The 15,575-nt window shown below is 45.4% G+C and overlaps 1 protein-coding gene across 2 annotated transcripts; it reads left to right on the forward strand.

Annotated features, from left to right (window-relative positions):
• The first annotated feature begins 1,867 nt into the window (after positions 1-1,867).
• Positions 1,868-3,556, forward strand: LOC124002433 (potassium voltage-gated channel subfamily A member 10-like). 2 transcript variants are annotated; one of them, XM_046309798.1, is made up of 2 exons: positions 1,868-1,931; positions 2,040-3,556. In XM_046309798.1, the coding sequence occupies exons 1-2, from the start codon at positions 1,868-1,870 to the stop codon at positions 3,554-3,556; spliced, it is 1,581 nt and encodes a 526-aa protein (XP_046165754.1). The 2 variants fall into 2 exon arrangements, with proteins under 2 accessions (XP_046165754.1, XP_046165753.1); XM_046309797.1 differs by having other exon boundaries at positions 1,898-3,556.
• The last annotated feature ends 12,019 nt before the right edge of the window (positions 3,557-15,575 follow it).

The raw sequence follows: 15,575 nt of genomic DNA on the forward strand, positions 1-15,575 counted from the left end.
TGGTGAAATAAGCACAAACAAACAATATCCCACAAATATGATCCCAAATTAGAGACAACGATTACCAGCTGCCTCTAACTGGGAACCATACAAAACACCAACATAGAAATAGGAAAGCTAGAACACCCCTATTCACGCTCTGACCCAAACACCATAGAGAACCGAGGCTCTGGCTATGGAGCTGGGTTGCACGCCGCGCCCGGACTGGGCACCGGCACAGAGGAAGGCTCCTGCCATGGAGCGGGACTGGACACCGTGCCCAGACTGGACACCGACGACAAGGAAGGCTCAGGCCTTGGAGCTGGACTGGACCCCATGCCTGGACTGGGCATCGGCGCAGAGGAAGGCTCCTGCCATGGAGAGGGACTGGACGCCGTGCCTGGACTGGGCATCGGCGCAGAGGAAGGCTCCGGCCTTGGAGCAGGACTGGGGAGGTGCACTGGAGGCCTGGTGCGTGGAGCCGGCACAGGTGGCACAGGACTGGTGAGACGCACATCAGGGAGAGTGCGGGGAGCTGGCACAGGACGTATCGGACTGGGGAGATGCACTGGAGGCCTGGTGCGTGGAGCCGGCAAATGTGGCACTGGACTGGTGACACGCACTTCAGGGAGGGAGCGGGGAGCTGGCACAGGACGTACCGGACTGGAGAGGCACACTGGAGGCCAGATGTGTGGAGCCAGCACAGACTTCACCAGATTGCTGACAGGCTCTTCAGGTCGAATGTTGAGCAGATCACACCTGCACAACATCTCTTTCCTCTCTCTCTCTCCCCCAACTTCTCCATTGCCTCCCTGACGGTCTCTGGCTCTTCAGGGCGAGTGCGAGGACCTGGCACAGATGGCACTGGACTGATGACCCGCTCTTCGGCACGCCTGCGATGCAGCATACTCCTCGCTAACTCTTCTCTCCGGTATCCCTCATTGCACTCCTCCATCGACTCCCATTCGGGGTCTGGCACTCTCCGCTGCTCACCCGGCCACCCCCCAAAAAATATTGGGGTTTCTGTGGCCGCGGCTCCCGGCGTCGTTGCTGTCCTTCCTGAGTCCTCTGCGACTCCCGCCTAGGAAAGGTCTCGCATCCACTCATTATCTCTTCCCAGGTCCAACTCACTTTTCCCTCCGTTGTACGCGGCTTGGTCCTTTCGTGGTGGGATATTCTGTCAAAGACGTGAGGAGAGATGGACCAAGGCGCAGCGTGATTGGAGTTCCACATCTTTATTTTAATGAAACTTTAAACAAAACGATAAACACGCAATTAAATGTGACTTACGTGGTGCAATAAGCACAAACAATATCCCACAAACACAGGTGGGAAAAATGCCTACCTAAATATGATCCCCAATTAGAGGCAACCAGCTGTCTCTAATTGGGAACGATACAAAACACCAACATAGAAATAGGAAAACTAGAACACCCCCTAGTCAAGCTCTGACCTATACACCATAGAGAACTGAGGGTTCTCTATGGTCAGGGCATGAAAATACATTTTTCCATGGGGCACAGATAAAATACTGCACCTTTAAAGCAAGTTTTCTGCAATTCTATACATTTTGCCATGGGGCGGAAAGATGCATGCGGCACTCCAATTTCCCATCCCTGATATAGAGAGATGTCTTGTTTACATTCACAAAGAGGCGAGAGATGGGAACTAACCCTACCTCTTCTTTTATCTTCATTTTCAGATTACGAGGAGCTGACATCTTAATCAGAACATCCTGTTGAATTCACCTGTTGAATACACCTGTCTCAATGTTCTACAGGACTAAGAAGACTGTGGCTGGATCTTCAGGCTGGTTGTGGCATCACCCCAGTCCCATCGCACTGAGCCAGGCTGAGGAACACAGGAGTGCCCTGGCAAAGGGACAGTGATGGAGGTGCCACTGGTTAACTTTGAGAACATGGATGATATCGGCATCAACATGGGCATCCCCGGTGATTCGGGGTACCCCACTTCACCCACTTCAGAGGCAGCGCCTGATCAGAACCCTGTCACCAATCGTGTGATGTCACCAAATCCATCACAGCACCAGACCAGGCCAGAGGGGTTTTCTCCCTCTACAACGCCTATACTGACTACTAAAGACCCGTCTAGTTGCAACAGTCTGCTGTCCAACTTCAAACTCCTGATGAACAGTGAAGGCTCGCCGACCGACAGTGTCTTCAGTAAGCTGGTTCAGGAGTGCTGTGATAACGAAGAAGACCTGTTTGGGGAGAAACTGGGAGTGGAGGACGGGGATCCGAAAGTGGTCATCAATATTTCAGGCATGATGTTTGAGACACAACTCAAAACTTTATCGCAGTTCCCAGACTCCCTCCTGGGAGACCCCATGAAAAGGATGGAATACTTTGACCCGATGAAGAACGAGTACTTTTTCGACCGGAACCGTCCCAGCTTTGATGGGATCTTGTACTTCTATCAGTCTGGGGGCAAAGTCCGAAGACCGGCCAACGTCCCCTTAGAGATTTTCGCAAGAGAGATAGTTTTCTATGAGTTAGGAAGAGAAGCTATGGAACAGTTCCGGGAAATTGAGGGGTTCATAACAGAACCTGAGCCGCTGTTGCCCACCAACGAGGTCCACAAGCAGTTCTGGCTCCTGTTTGAGTATCCGGAGAGTTCCAGTGCAGCTAGGTCAGTGGCCCTGGTGTCTGTCTTCGTTATTGTCATCTCTATCTTCATTTTCTGCCTGGAGACTCTGCCAGAGTTCCGTGACGACGTAGACTTTATCACCACCTTTTCCCTGGGGGTCAATGGAACCCAGGAGGGTCCTCCTATAGTCCAAAAAGACTTATTCGCCTATTTCACAGACCCCTTTTTCATTGTGGAAACCATCTGCATAATTTGGTTTTGCTTTGAGCTTGGCGTACGCTTTGTGGTCTGCCCCAGCAAAAGTGACTTCTTCCACAACATTATGAACACCATTGACATTGTCTCTATAATACCCTATTTCGTAACCATGGCTACAGAGCTGTACACCACGCCAGATGAAGACATCAACTCCAGCCAAAACATGTCACTAGCCATCTTACGCATCATCCGTCTAGTGCGAGTCTTCCGGATCTTTAAGCTGTCGCGACACTCCAAGGGACTTCAGATCCTGGGCCAGACCCTGAAGGCTAGTATGAGGGAGCTGGGTCTGTTGATCTTCTTCCTCTTTATTGGAGTCATACTGTTCTCCAGTGCCATCTACTTTGCTGAGGTGGACGAGCCCCACACACAGTTTGTCAGTATCCCTGACGGGTTCTGGTGGGCTGTGGTGACAATGACCACTGTGGGATACGGGGACATGTGCCCTACTACTTTGGGAGGCAAAATGGTGGGGACTCTCTGTGCCATTTCCGGCGTGTTGACCATCGCCTTACCCGTCCCTGTTATCGTCTCCAACTTTAACTATTTCTACCACCGGGAGACAGAGCAAGCAGAGAAACAAGTGATTGACGATGCAGCAGAAGCAGCTCAGAAAATAACCGACGCAAATAAGTATGAGTATGGTAGCACACCCTCTCTTAACATTAACACAATCAATGGTAGCTTGCAGAATGACAAGAATGGTATGTAATGGGTTTATCATTTAAGGGATTATAACCAAGGACATGACAAACATGTAACATATACCAAAATACACTGATATTATTTTTGTCTCAGTATTTTATACTCTATTCATTGCAGCGTTGGTCCACGTAGTAGGCTATACTATACATCTCTTTCACAATATTCAAAATAAGGAAGTAATATTGGTTATCAGCCTGACTGATCAGCATGTGGATGTGTCAAAGTGTAATTAAGATCAAATGAACACAGTTACAGCATATTACATTTACAGTTGGCTCTGGACAGACCTTGTGCACGTAGAGTGATTATAAGCTCTTAAATCCTAAGCAGATGTATTTGGCAACTTGTTTCCTTTCAAATCATCTTATAAATAATACAAATATTAATTACACTTTGAACTGCATTACTGTACATTGTCAAAGACTGAAGTATGAAAAACACCCTTGGATCAGGGCTCATGTTAAAACTCGTTTTCATGGTGTGCTTTGCGACATTCATCAGCCTGCCATATTCAGCAGTCTCTATATAGATCTTGGCATGATCTCCAAGGACTGTCTGGAAGAGCACTTCTGGAAGGAGACATGGGGACACCATTGAGTGCACAATAAGCTCTCAGAAAATCCATCAGTTGTGGACACCGCAGTAGTTTTATCACACCATCTATCTAATAATGCAGTCGTTTTATCACACCATCTATCTAATAATGCAGTCGTTTTATCACACCATCTATCTAATAATGCAGTCGTTTTATCACACCATCTATCTAATAATGCAGTAGTTTTATTACACCATCTATCTAATAATGCAGTCGTTTTTCACACCATCTATCTAATAATGCAGTCGTTTTATCACACCATCTATCTAATAATGCAGTAGTTTTATCACACCATCTATCTAATAATGCAGTAGTTTTATCACACCATCTATCTAATAATGCAGTCGTTTTATCACACCATCTATCTAATAATGCAGTCGTTTTATCACACCATCTATCTAATAATGCAGTCGTTTTATCACACCATTTCTATCACACCATCTATCTAATAATGCAGTCGTTTTATCACACCATCTATCTAATAATGCAGTCGTTTTATCACACCATCTATCTAATAATGCAGTCGTTTTATCACACCATCTATCTAATAATGCAGTCGTTTTATCATACCATCTATCTAATAATGCAGTCGTTTTATCACACCATCTATCTAATAATGCAGTCATTTTATCATGCTTTCTATCTAATAATGCAGTCGTTTTATCACACCATCAATCTAATAATGCAGTCGTTTTATCACACCATCTATCTAATAATGCAGTCGTTTTATCACACCATCTATCTAATAATGCAGTCATTTTATCATGCTTTCTATCTAATAATGCAGTCGTTTTATCACACCATCAATCTAATAATGCAGTCGTTTTATCACACCATCTATCTAATAATGCAGTTGTTTTATCACACCATCTATCCAATACTATCTACCTACTTTAGCAGGTTAGCTACGTTGCTTATGACTTCAATCTGTATGCCTTACAGTACTGTAGTAAAAAAATAACTAAATCATGGCATGTTATGATATCAGGTCAAAATGTCATAATATTTAGACCAAACCCTAAACCTAACCTATATACATCTTCATCTTTACCTTTCTATGTATTTCAGTAAAATAATCCCATCAAACTGTTACTTGTATGCAAAAAAAGGAACAGTAGTTGCATGTTAAGTTCACACAACGTATTACATCATATGAACATGAGTTGATTCGCACAATAGCATCAAGAACACGCTTATTGATAGAAAGCAATCAAAAGAGGTAAGGGCAAAGTGGCACACCTCTTTGTACCGTTATTGATTGAAGCGTTATTCCAACATTTAGCTGTCGGTGGCCTTGCATGGTATACAGTAGTGTGCCGAAACAATGAAACACTGGTATCATGTATCAATACATGTAGGGCAGATAGTTCTAGTGACTCTCACATTTCTCTCGTACTGTAGTTCTTTTAATTCCTTTCCATGTATTTGATATGGACATAACTCAATTGGATTTAGGAATTTTTTGATAAACGTTTAGTTAATGCCATCAATGAATTAACAAATGAACTATTACATTAACACACTTTAGGTATAGTTTATACTATGATATGTATTTATAAATAAACCCATATGCATGCTACACTTCAAATATGAACATTTATATTATCAGCGGTTATACAAACAATGACCATGCAGAAATGGCATTGGATATATTAAGTTGCTCAACACTGCAATGAACTGTTTCTTGAAAGAGTTCCCACATATGCTGAGCACTTGTTGGCTGCTTTTCCTTCACTCTGCAGTCCAACTCATCCCAAACCATCTCAACTGGGTTGAGGTCGGGTGATTGTGGAAGCCATGTCATCTGATGCAGCACTCCATCACTGTCCGTCTTGGTCAAATAGCCCTTACAAAGCCTGGAGGTGTGTTGTGTCATTGTCCTGTTGAAAAACAAATGATAGTCCCACTAAGCGCAAATCAGATGGGATGGCGTATCAATGCAGAATGCTGTGGTAGCCATGCTGGTTAAGTGTGCCTTGAATTATAAATAAATCATAAAATCTGTCACTAGCAAAGCACTCCCACACCATCACACCTCCTCCTCCATGCTTCATGTGGGTACCACACATTTGGAGATCATTCATTCACTTACTCTGTGTCTCACAAAGACACGGTATTTGGAACCAAAAATCTCAAATTTGGACTCATAGACCAAAGGACAGATTTCCACAGGTCTAATGTCCATTGCTTATGTTTCTTGGCCCAAGCAAATCTCTTATTATTATTGGTGTCCATTAGTACTGGTTTATTTGCAGCAATTCGGCCATGAAGGCCTGATGCACACAGTCTCATCTGAAGAGTTGATGTTGAGATGTGAAGAAAATACATTTCACAAATTAACTTTTAAGAAGGCACACATGTTTATTTAAATGCATTCCAGGTGACTGCCTCATGAAGCTGGTTGAGAGAATGCCAAGAGTGTGCAAAGCTGTCATCAAGGCAAAACTTACTTTGAAGAATTTGTTTAACACTTTTTTGGTTACTACATGATTCCATATGTGTTATTTCATAGTTTTGATGTCTTCGCTCTTATTCTACAATATAAAAAAATGAATAGGTGTGTCAAAACATTGATTACGAAAACAGCAATACATGCCTTCCTGAAACAAGTTGGCAATAATATTGATGACTCAGAGGAGGCCGGTGGGAAGCGATATAGGAGGCTGGGCTCATTGTAATGGCTGGAATGGAATAAGTGGAACGGTATCAAATATATTGAATCCACATGTTTGATACTGTTTCATATATTCCATTCCAGCCATTACAATGAGTTCTTCCTCCTATAGGTCCTCCCACCAGTCTCTACTGTGATGATTTTGATATCAGTGAGTTGATGTGTATTATAAACTGGGTGGTTCGAGCCTTGAATGCTGATTGACTGGCTGCCGTGGTATATTGGGTATTATAAACTGGGTGGTTCGAGACCTGAATGCTGATTGGCTGACAGCCGTGGTATATCAGACCGTATACCACAGGTGACAAAACATGTATTTTTACTGCTCTAATTACATTGGTAACCAGTTTATAATAGCATTAAGGCTTCTCTGGGGTTTGTGATATATGGCCAATATAACGCGGCTAAGGGCTGTGTCCAGGCAGTCCGCGTAAGAACAGTCCTTAGTCGTGGTATATTGGCCATAGACCACACCTCCTCGGGCCTCATTGGTTAATAAAGCACTTTACAAAAGTATGCACAACACTTATTCTCTAGAGATTGATTATGTACAAGTAATCAAATCAAATCAAATGTTATTGGTCACATACAAATATTTACCAGACGGTATTGTGGGTGTAACGAAATGCTTGTGTTCCTAGTTCCAACAGTGCAGTAGTATGTAACAATTCACAGCAATACACACAAATCTAAAAGTAAAATAATGGAATGAGTAGTGTGCAATATACAGTACATTTAATGACATATGTTCTAAGTTGTATTTATGGTTTAATGAGTGCCTTTAATTAAACATCTACCCTACTTCCCTACGTTGAGTGTTTTCCATTTGGATTTGTAGCCATTGACAGAGAAATACAGGTATCTGACAAAATAATGGAAAAACATGTGCGTCACACAGGTGTGGTTCCTGAATTAATTAAGCAATCAAAATCCCATCAAGCTTAGGGTGCCGCATAAAAATGCTGGGCAGGCCATTATTTTGGTCACTTATGGGAGATTCTGAAGTGATGCCTGAGACTGTGTTTTCCACCACCATAAACAAACACCAAATGTTAAAGAATGTTGAAGAATGGTGTCGCATCCCTCCAATGGAGATCCAGAAACGTGTTACATCTATGCCAATGGAGATCCAGAAACGTGTCGCATCCCTCCAATGGAGATCCAGAAACGTGTTGCATCTATGCCAATGGAGATCCAGAAACGTGTTGCATCTATGCCAATGGAGATCCAGAAACGTGTTGCATCTATGCCAATGGAGATCCAGAAATGGAGATCCAGAAACGTGTTGCATCTATGCCAATGGAGATCCAGAAACGTGTTGCATCTATGCCAATGGAGATCCAGAAACGTGTTGCATCTATGCCAATGGAGATCCAGAAACGTGTTGCATCTATGCCAATGGAGATCCAGAAACGTGTTGCATCTATGCCAATGCCCATTGAAACTGTTCTGGCTCATGCTGGCCATATGCCCTATTCAGACACTTGATGTTGGTGTTTCCATTCTTTTGGTAGTTACCTGTACAACCAATTCACATCCACAGATAGAATGTTAAATAAAACAAAAATATAATCTGACCGAGTGATGTAGGTAGAGGCATCATGCCTATTGTAACTCAGGGTGGCAGCAATATGTAACACATGCACCGAATGAATGCAAATATACTGAATATAACTTGGCCATTAGTGTCCACTCAAAAAAGTCTGATGCATGAGGTCACTGGCTGTAGGCCTATACCTCTACAGACCTATACCTCTACAGACCTGTAGGCCTATACCTCTACAGACCTATACCTCTACAGACCTATACCTCTACAGACCTGTAGGCCTATACCTCTACAGACCTATACATCTACAGACCTATACCTCTACAGACCTATACCTCTACAGACCTATACCTCTACAGACCTATACCTCTACAGACCTATACCTCTACAGACCTGTAGGCCTATTCCTCTACAGACCTGTAGGCCTATACCTCTACAGACCTATACCTCTACAGACCTGTAGGCCTAATCCTCTACTGAAAGGTAGGCCTATACCTTTACAGACCTGTAGGCCTATACCTCTACAGACCTATACCTCTACAGACCTATACCTCTACAGACCTGTAGGCCTAATCCTCTACTGAAAGGTAGGCCTATACCTCTACAGACCTGTAGGCCTAATCCTCTACTGACCTGTAGGCCTATACCTCTACAGACCTATACCTCTACAGACCTATACCTCTACAGACCTATACCTCTACAGACCTATACCTCTACAGACCTGTAGGCCTAATCCTCTACTGACCTGTAGGCCTATTCCTCTACAGACCTGTAGGCCTATACCTCTACAGACCTATACCTCTACAGACCTATACCTCTACAGACCTGTAGGCCTAATCCTCTACTGAAAGGTAGGCCTATACCTCTACAGACCTGTAGGCCTAATCCTCTACTGACCTGTAGGCCTATACCTCTACAGACCTATACCTCTACAGACCTGTAGACTTAATCCTCCACTGACCTGTAGGCCTATACCTCTACAGGCCTAATCCTCTACAGACCTGTAGGCCTAATCCTCTACTGAACTGTAGGCCTATTCCTCTACAGACCTGTAGACCTAATCCTCTACTGAAAGGTAGGCCTATACCTCTACAGACCTGTAGGCCTAATCCTCTACTGACCTATACCTCTACAGACCTGTAGGCCTAATCCTCTACTGACCTGTAGGCCTAATCTTCTACAGACCTATACCTCTACAGACCTGTAGGCCTATACCTCTACAGACCTATACCTCTACAGACCTGTAGGCCTAATCCTCCACTGACCTGTAGGCCTATACCTCTACAGACCTATACATCTACAGACCTGTAGGCCTAATCCTCTACTGACCTGTAGGCCTATACCTCTACAGACCTGTAGGCCTAATCCTCTACAGACCTGTAGACCTAATCCTCTACTGACCTGTAGGCCTATACCTCTACAGACCTATACATCTACAGACCTGTAGGCCTAATCCTCTACTGACCTGTAGGCCTATACCTCTACAGACCTGTAGGCCTAATCCTCTACAGACCTGTAGGCCTAATCCTCTACAGACCTGTAGGCCTATACCTCTACAGACCTGTAGGCCTAATCCTCTACTGAACTGTAGGCATATACCTCTACAGACCTGTAGGCCTAATCCTCTACTGACCTGTAGTAGGACTAGTCCTCTACTGACCTGTAGGCATAATCCTCTACAGACCTGTAGGCCTAAACATCTGCAGACTAGTAGGCCTATACCTCTACAAACCTGTAGGCCTATACCTCTACAGTCCTATAGGCCTAATCCTCTACAGACCTGTAGGACTAGTCCTCTACTGACCTGTAGGCCTAATCCTCTACAGACCTGTAGGCTTATACCTCTACAGTCCTGTAGGCGTATACATCTAAAGACCTGTAGACCTATACCTCTACAGACCTGTAGGCCTAATCCTATACTGAACTGTAGGCCTATACCTCTACAGACCTATACATCTACAGACCTGTAGGCCTAATCCTCTACTGACCTGTAGGCCTATACCTCTACAGACCTGTAGGCCTATACCTCTACAGACCTATACATCTACAGACCTGTAGGCCTAATCCTCTGCTGAACTGTAGGCCTATACCTCTACAGACCTATACATCTACAGACCTGTAGGCCTAATCCTCTACTGACCTGTAGGCCTATACCTCTACAGACCTGTAGGCCTAATCCTCTACAGACCTGTAGGCCTGAACATCTACAGACCTGTAGGCCTAATCCTCTACTGACCTGTAGGCCTATACCTCTAAAGACCTATTGGCCTAATCCTCTACAGACCTGTAGGACTAGTCCTCTACTGACCTGTAGGCCTAATCCTCTACAGACCTGTAGGCCTAATCCTCTACTGACCTGTAGGCCTAATCCTCTACAGACCTGTAGGCCTATACCTCTACTGAACTGTAGGCATATACCTCTACAGACCTGTAGGCCTAATCCTCTACTGAACTGTAGGCATATACCTCTACAGACCTGTAGGCCTATACCTCTACAGACCTGTAGGCCTAATCCTATACTGAACTGTAGGCCTATACCTCTACAGACCTATACATCTACAGACCTGTAGGCCTAATCCTCTACTGACCTGTAGGACTAGTCCTCTACTGACCTGTAGGCCTGATCCTCTACAGACCTGTAGGCCTAATCCTCTACTGACCTGTAGGCCTAATCCTCTACAGACCTGTAGGCCTATACCTCTACTGACCTGTAGGACTAGTCCTCTACTGACCTGTAGGCCTAATCCTCTACAGACCTGTAGGCGTATACATCTACAGACCTGTAGGCCTATACCTCTACAGTCCTGTAGGCCTAATCCTCTACTGAAAGGTAGGCCTATACCTTTACAGACCTGTAGGCCTATACCTCTACAGACCTATACCTCTACAGACCTGTAGGCCTAATCCTCTACTGAAAGGTAGGCCTATACCTTTACAGACCTGTAGGCCTATACCTCTACAGACCTATACCTCTACAGACCTATACCTCTACAGACCTGTAGGCCTAATCCTCTACTGAAAGGTAGGCCTATACCTCTACAGACCTGTAGGCCTAATCCTCTACTGACCTGTAGGCCTATACCTCTACAGACCTATACCTCTACAGACCTATACCTCTACAGACCTATACCTCTACAGACCTATACCTCTACAGACCTGTAGGCCTAATCCTCTACTGACCTGTAGGCCTATTCCTCTACAGACCTGTAGGCCTATACCTCTACAGACCTATACCTCTACAGACCTATACCTCTACAGACCTGTAGGCCTAATCCTCTACTGAAAGGTAGGCCTATACCTCTACAGACCTGTAGGCCTAATCCTCTACTGACCTGTAGGCCTATACCTCTACAGACCTATACCTCTACAGACCTGTAGACTTAATCCTCCACTGACCTGTAGGCCTATACCTCTACAGGCCTAATCCTCTACAGACCTGTAGGCCTAATCCTCTACTGAACTGTAGGCCTATTCCTCTACAGACCTGTAGACCTAATCCTCTACTGAAAGGTAGGCCTATACCTCTACAGACCTGTAGGCCTAATCCTCTACTGACCTATACCTCTACAGACCTGTAGGCCTAATCCTCTACTGACCTGTAGGCCTAATCTTCTACAGACCTATACCTCTACAGACCTGTAGGCCTATACCTCTACAGACCTATACCTCTACAGACCTGTAGGCCTAATCCTCCACTGACCTGTAGGCCTATACCTCTACAGACCTATACATCTACAGACCTGTAGGCCTAATCCTCTACTGACCTGTAGGCCTATACCTCTACAGACCTGTAGGCCTAATCCTCTACAGACCTGTAGACCTAATCCTCTACTGACCTGTAGGCCTATACCTCTACAGACCTATACATCTACAGACCTGTAGGCCTAATCCTCTACTGACCTGTAGGCCTATACCTCTACAGACCTGTAGGCCTAATCCTCTACAGACCTGTAGGCCTAATCCTCTACTGACCTGTAGGCCTAATCCTCTACAGACCTGTAGGCCTATACCTCTACAGACCTGTAGGCCTAATCCTCTACTGAACTGTAGGCATATACCTCTACAGACCTGTAGGCCTAATCCTCTACTGACCTGTAGTAGGACTAGTCCTCTACTGACCTGTAGGCATAATCCTCTACAGACCTGTAGGCCTAAACATCTGCAGACTAGTAGGCCTATACCTCTACAAACCTGTAGGCCTATACCTCTACAGTCCTATAGGCCTAATCCTCTACAGACCTGTAGGACTAGTCCTCTACTGACCTGTAGGCCTAATCCTCTACAGACCTGTAGGCTTATACCTCTACAGTCCTGTAGGCGTATACATCTAAAGACCTGTAGGCCTATACCTCTACAGACCTGTAGGCCTAATCCTATACTGAACTGTAGGCCTATACCTCTACAGACCTATACATCTACAGACCTGTAGGCCTAATCCTCTACTGACCTGTAGGCCTATACCTCTACAGACCTGTAGGCCTATACCTCTACAGACCTATACATCTACAGACCTGTAGGCCTAATCCTCTGCTGAACTGTAGGCCTATACCTCTACAGACCTATACATCTACAGACCTGTAGGCCTAATCCTCTACTGACCTGTAGGCCTATACCTCTACAGACCTGTAGGCCTAATCCTCTACAGACCTGTAGGCCTGAACATCTACAGACCTGTAGGCCTAATCCTCTACTGACCTGTAGGCCTATACCTCTAAAGACCTATTGGCCTAATCCTCTACAGACCTGTAGGACTAGTCCTCTACTGACCTGTAGGCCTAATCCTCTACAGACCTGTAGGCCTAATCCTCTACTGACCTGTAGGCCTAATCCTCTACAGACCTGTAGGCCTATACCTCTACTGAACTGTAGGCATATACCTCTACAGACCTGTAGGCCTAATCCTCTACTGAACTGTAGGCATATACCTCTACAGACCTGTAGGCCTATACCTCTACAGACCTGTAGGCCTAATCCTATACTGAACTGTAGGCCTATACCTCTACAGACCTATACATCTACAGACCTGTAGGCCTAATCCTCTACTGACCTGTAGGACTAGTCCTCTACTAACCTGTAGGCCTGATCCTCTACAGACCTGTAGGCCTAATCCTCTACTGACCTGTAGGCCTAATCCTCTACAGACCTGTAGGCCTATACCTCTACTGACCTGTAGGACTAGTCCTCTACTGACCTGTAGGCCTAATCCTCTACAGACCTGTAGGCGTATACATCTACAGACCTGTAGGCCTATACCTCTACAGTCCTGTAGGCGTATACATCTACAGACCTGTAGGCCTAATCCTCTACTGAACTGTAGGCATATACCTCTACAGACCTGTAGGCCTATACCTCTACAGACCTGTAGGCCTAATCCTATACTGAACTGTAGGCCTATACCTCTACAGACCTATACATCTACAGACCTGTAGGCCTAATCCTCTACTGACCTGTAGGCCTAATCCTCTACAGACCTGTAGGCCTATACCTCTACTGAACTGTAGGCATATACCTCTACAGACCTGTAGGCCTAATCCTCTACTGAACTGTAGGCATATACCTCTACAGACCTGTAGGCCTATACCTCTACAGACCTGTAGGCCTAATCCTATACTGAACTGTAGGCCTATACCTCTACAGACCTATACATCTACAGACCTGTAGGCCTAATCCTCTACTGACCTGTAGGACTAGTCCTCTACTGACCTGTAGGCCTGATCCTCTACAGACCTGTAGGCCTAATCCTCTACTGACCTGTAGGCCTAATCCTCTACAGACCTGTAGGCCTATACCTCTACTGACCTGTAGGACTAGTCCTCTACTGACCTGTAGGCCTAATCCTCTACAGACCTGTAGGCGTATACATCTACAGACCTGTAGGCCTATACCTCTACAGTCCTGTAGGCGTATACATCTACAGACCTGTAGGCCTAATCCTCTACTGAACTGTAGGCATATACCTCTACAGACCTGTAGGCCTATACCTCTACAGACCTGTAGGCCTAATCCTATACTGAACTGTAGGCCTATACCTCTACAGACCTATACATCTACAGACCTGTAGGCCTAATCCTCTACGGACCTGTAGGACTAGTCCTCTACTGACCTGTAGGCCTAATCCTCTACAGACCTGTAGGCCTAATCCTCTACTGACCTGTAGGCCTAATCCTCTACAGACCTGTAGGCCTATACCTCTACTGACCTGTAGGACTAGTCCTCTACTGACCTGTAGGCCTAATCCTCTACAGACTTGTAGGCGTATACATCTACAGACCTGTAGGCCTATACCTCTACAGTCCTGTAGGCGTATACATCTACAGACCTGTAGGCCTATACCTCTACAGACCTGTGGGCCTATACCTCTACAGACCTGTAGGCCTAATCCTGTACTGAACTGTAGGCCTATACCTCTACAGACCTATACATCTACAGACCTGTAGGCCTAATCCTCTACTGACCTGTAGGACTAGGCCTCTACTGACCTGTAGGCCTAATCCTCTACAGACCTGTAGGCCTAATCCTCTACTGACCTGTAGGCCTAATCCTCTACAGACCTGTAGGCCTAATCCTCTACAGACCTGTAGGCCTATACCTCTACTGACCTGTAGGACTAGTCCTCTACTGACCTGTAGGCCTAATCCTCTACAGACCTGTAGGCCTATACCTCTACAGACCTGTCGGCCTAAACCTCTGCAGACTAGTAGACATATACCTCTACAGACCTGTAGGCCTATACGTCTACAGACCTGAAGGCCTATACCTCTACAGACCTGTAGGCCTATACCTCTACAGACCTATAGGCCTATACCTCTGCAGACTAGTGGGCCTATACCTCTACAGACCTGTAGGCCTAATCCTCTACAGACCTGTAGGACTATACCTCTACAGACCTATACTTCTACAGACCTGTAGGCCTAATCCTCTACAGACCTGTAGGCCTAATCCTCTACAGACCTGTAGGCCTAATCCTCTAATGACCTGTAGGCCTAATCCTCTACAGACCTGTAGGCCTATACCTCTACAGACCTGTAGGCCTAATCCTCTACTGAACTGTAGGCATATACCTCTACAGACCTGTAGGCCTAATCCTCTACTGACCTGTAGGCCTAATCCTCTACTGACCTGTAGGCCTATAACTCAACAGACATGTAGGCCTAAACCTCTGCAGACTAGTAGGCCTATACCTCTACAGACCTGTAGGCTTAATCCTCTAC

The sequence above is a fragment of the Oncorhynchus gorbuscha genome, linkage group LG18 (genome assembly GCF_021184085.1).
Source record: "Oncorhynchus gorbuscha isolate QuinsamMale2020 ecotype Even-year linkage group LG18, OgorEven_v1.0, whole genome shotgun sequence".
In the NCBI taxonomy this organism is placed as follows: domain Eukaryota; kingdom Metazoa; phylum Chordata; class Actinopteri; order Salmoniformes; family Salmonidae; genus Oncorhynchus; species Oncorhynchus gorbuscha.

What these genes read in the sequence shown, in the direction of transcription:
- LOC124002433 (XM_046309797.1), top strand. Translation starts at nt 1,898, where the DNA reads ATGGATGATATCGGCATCAACATGGGCATCCCCGGTGATTCGGGGTAC.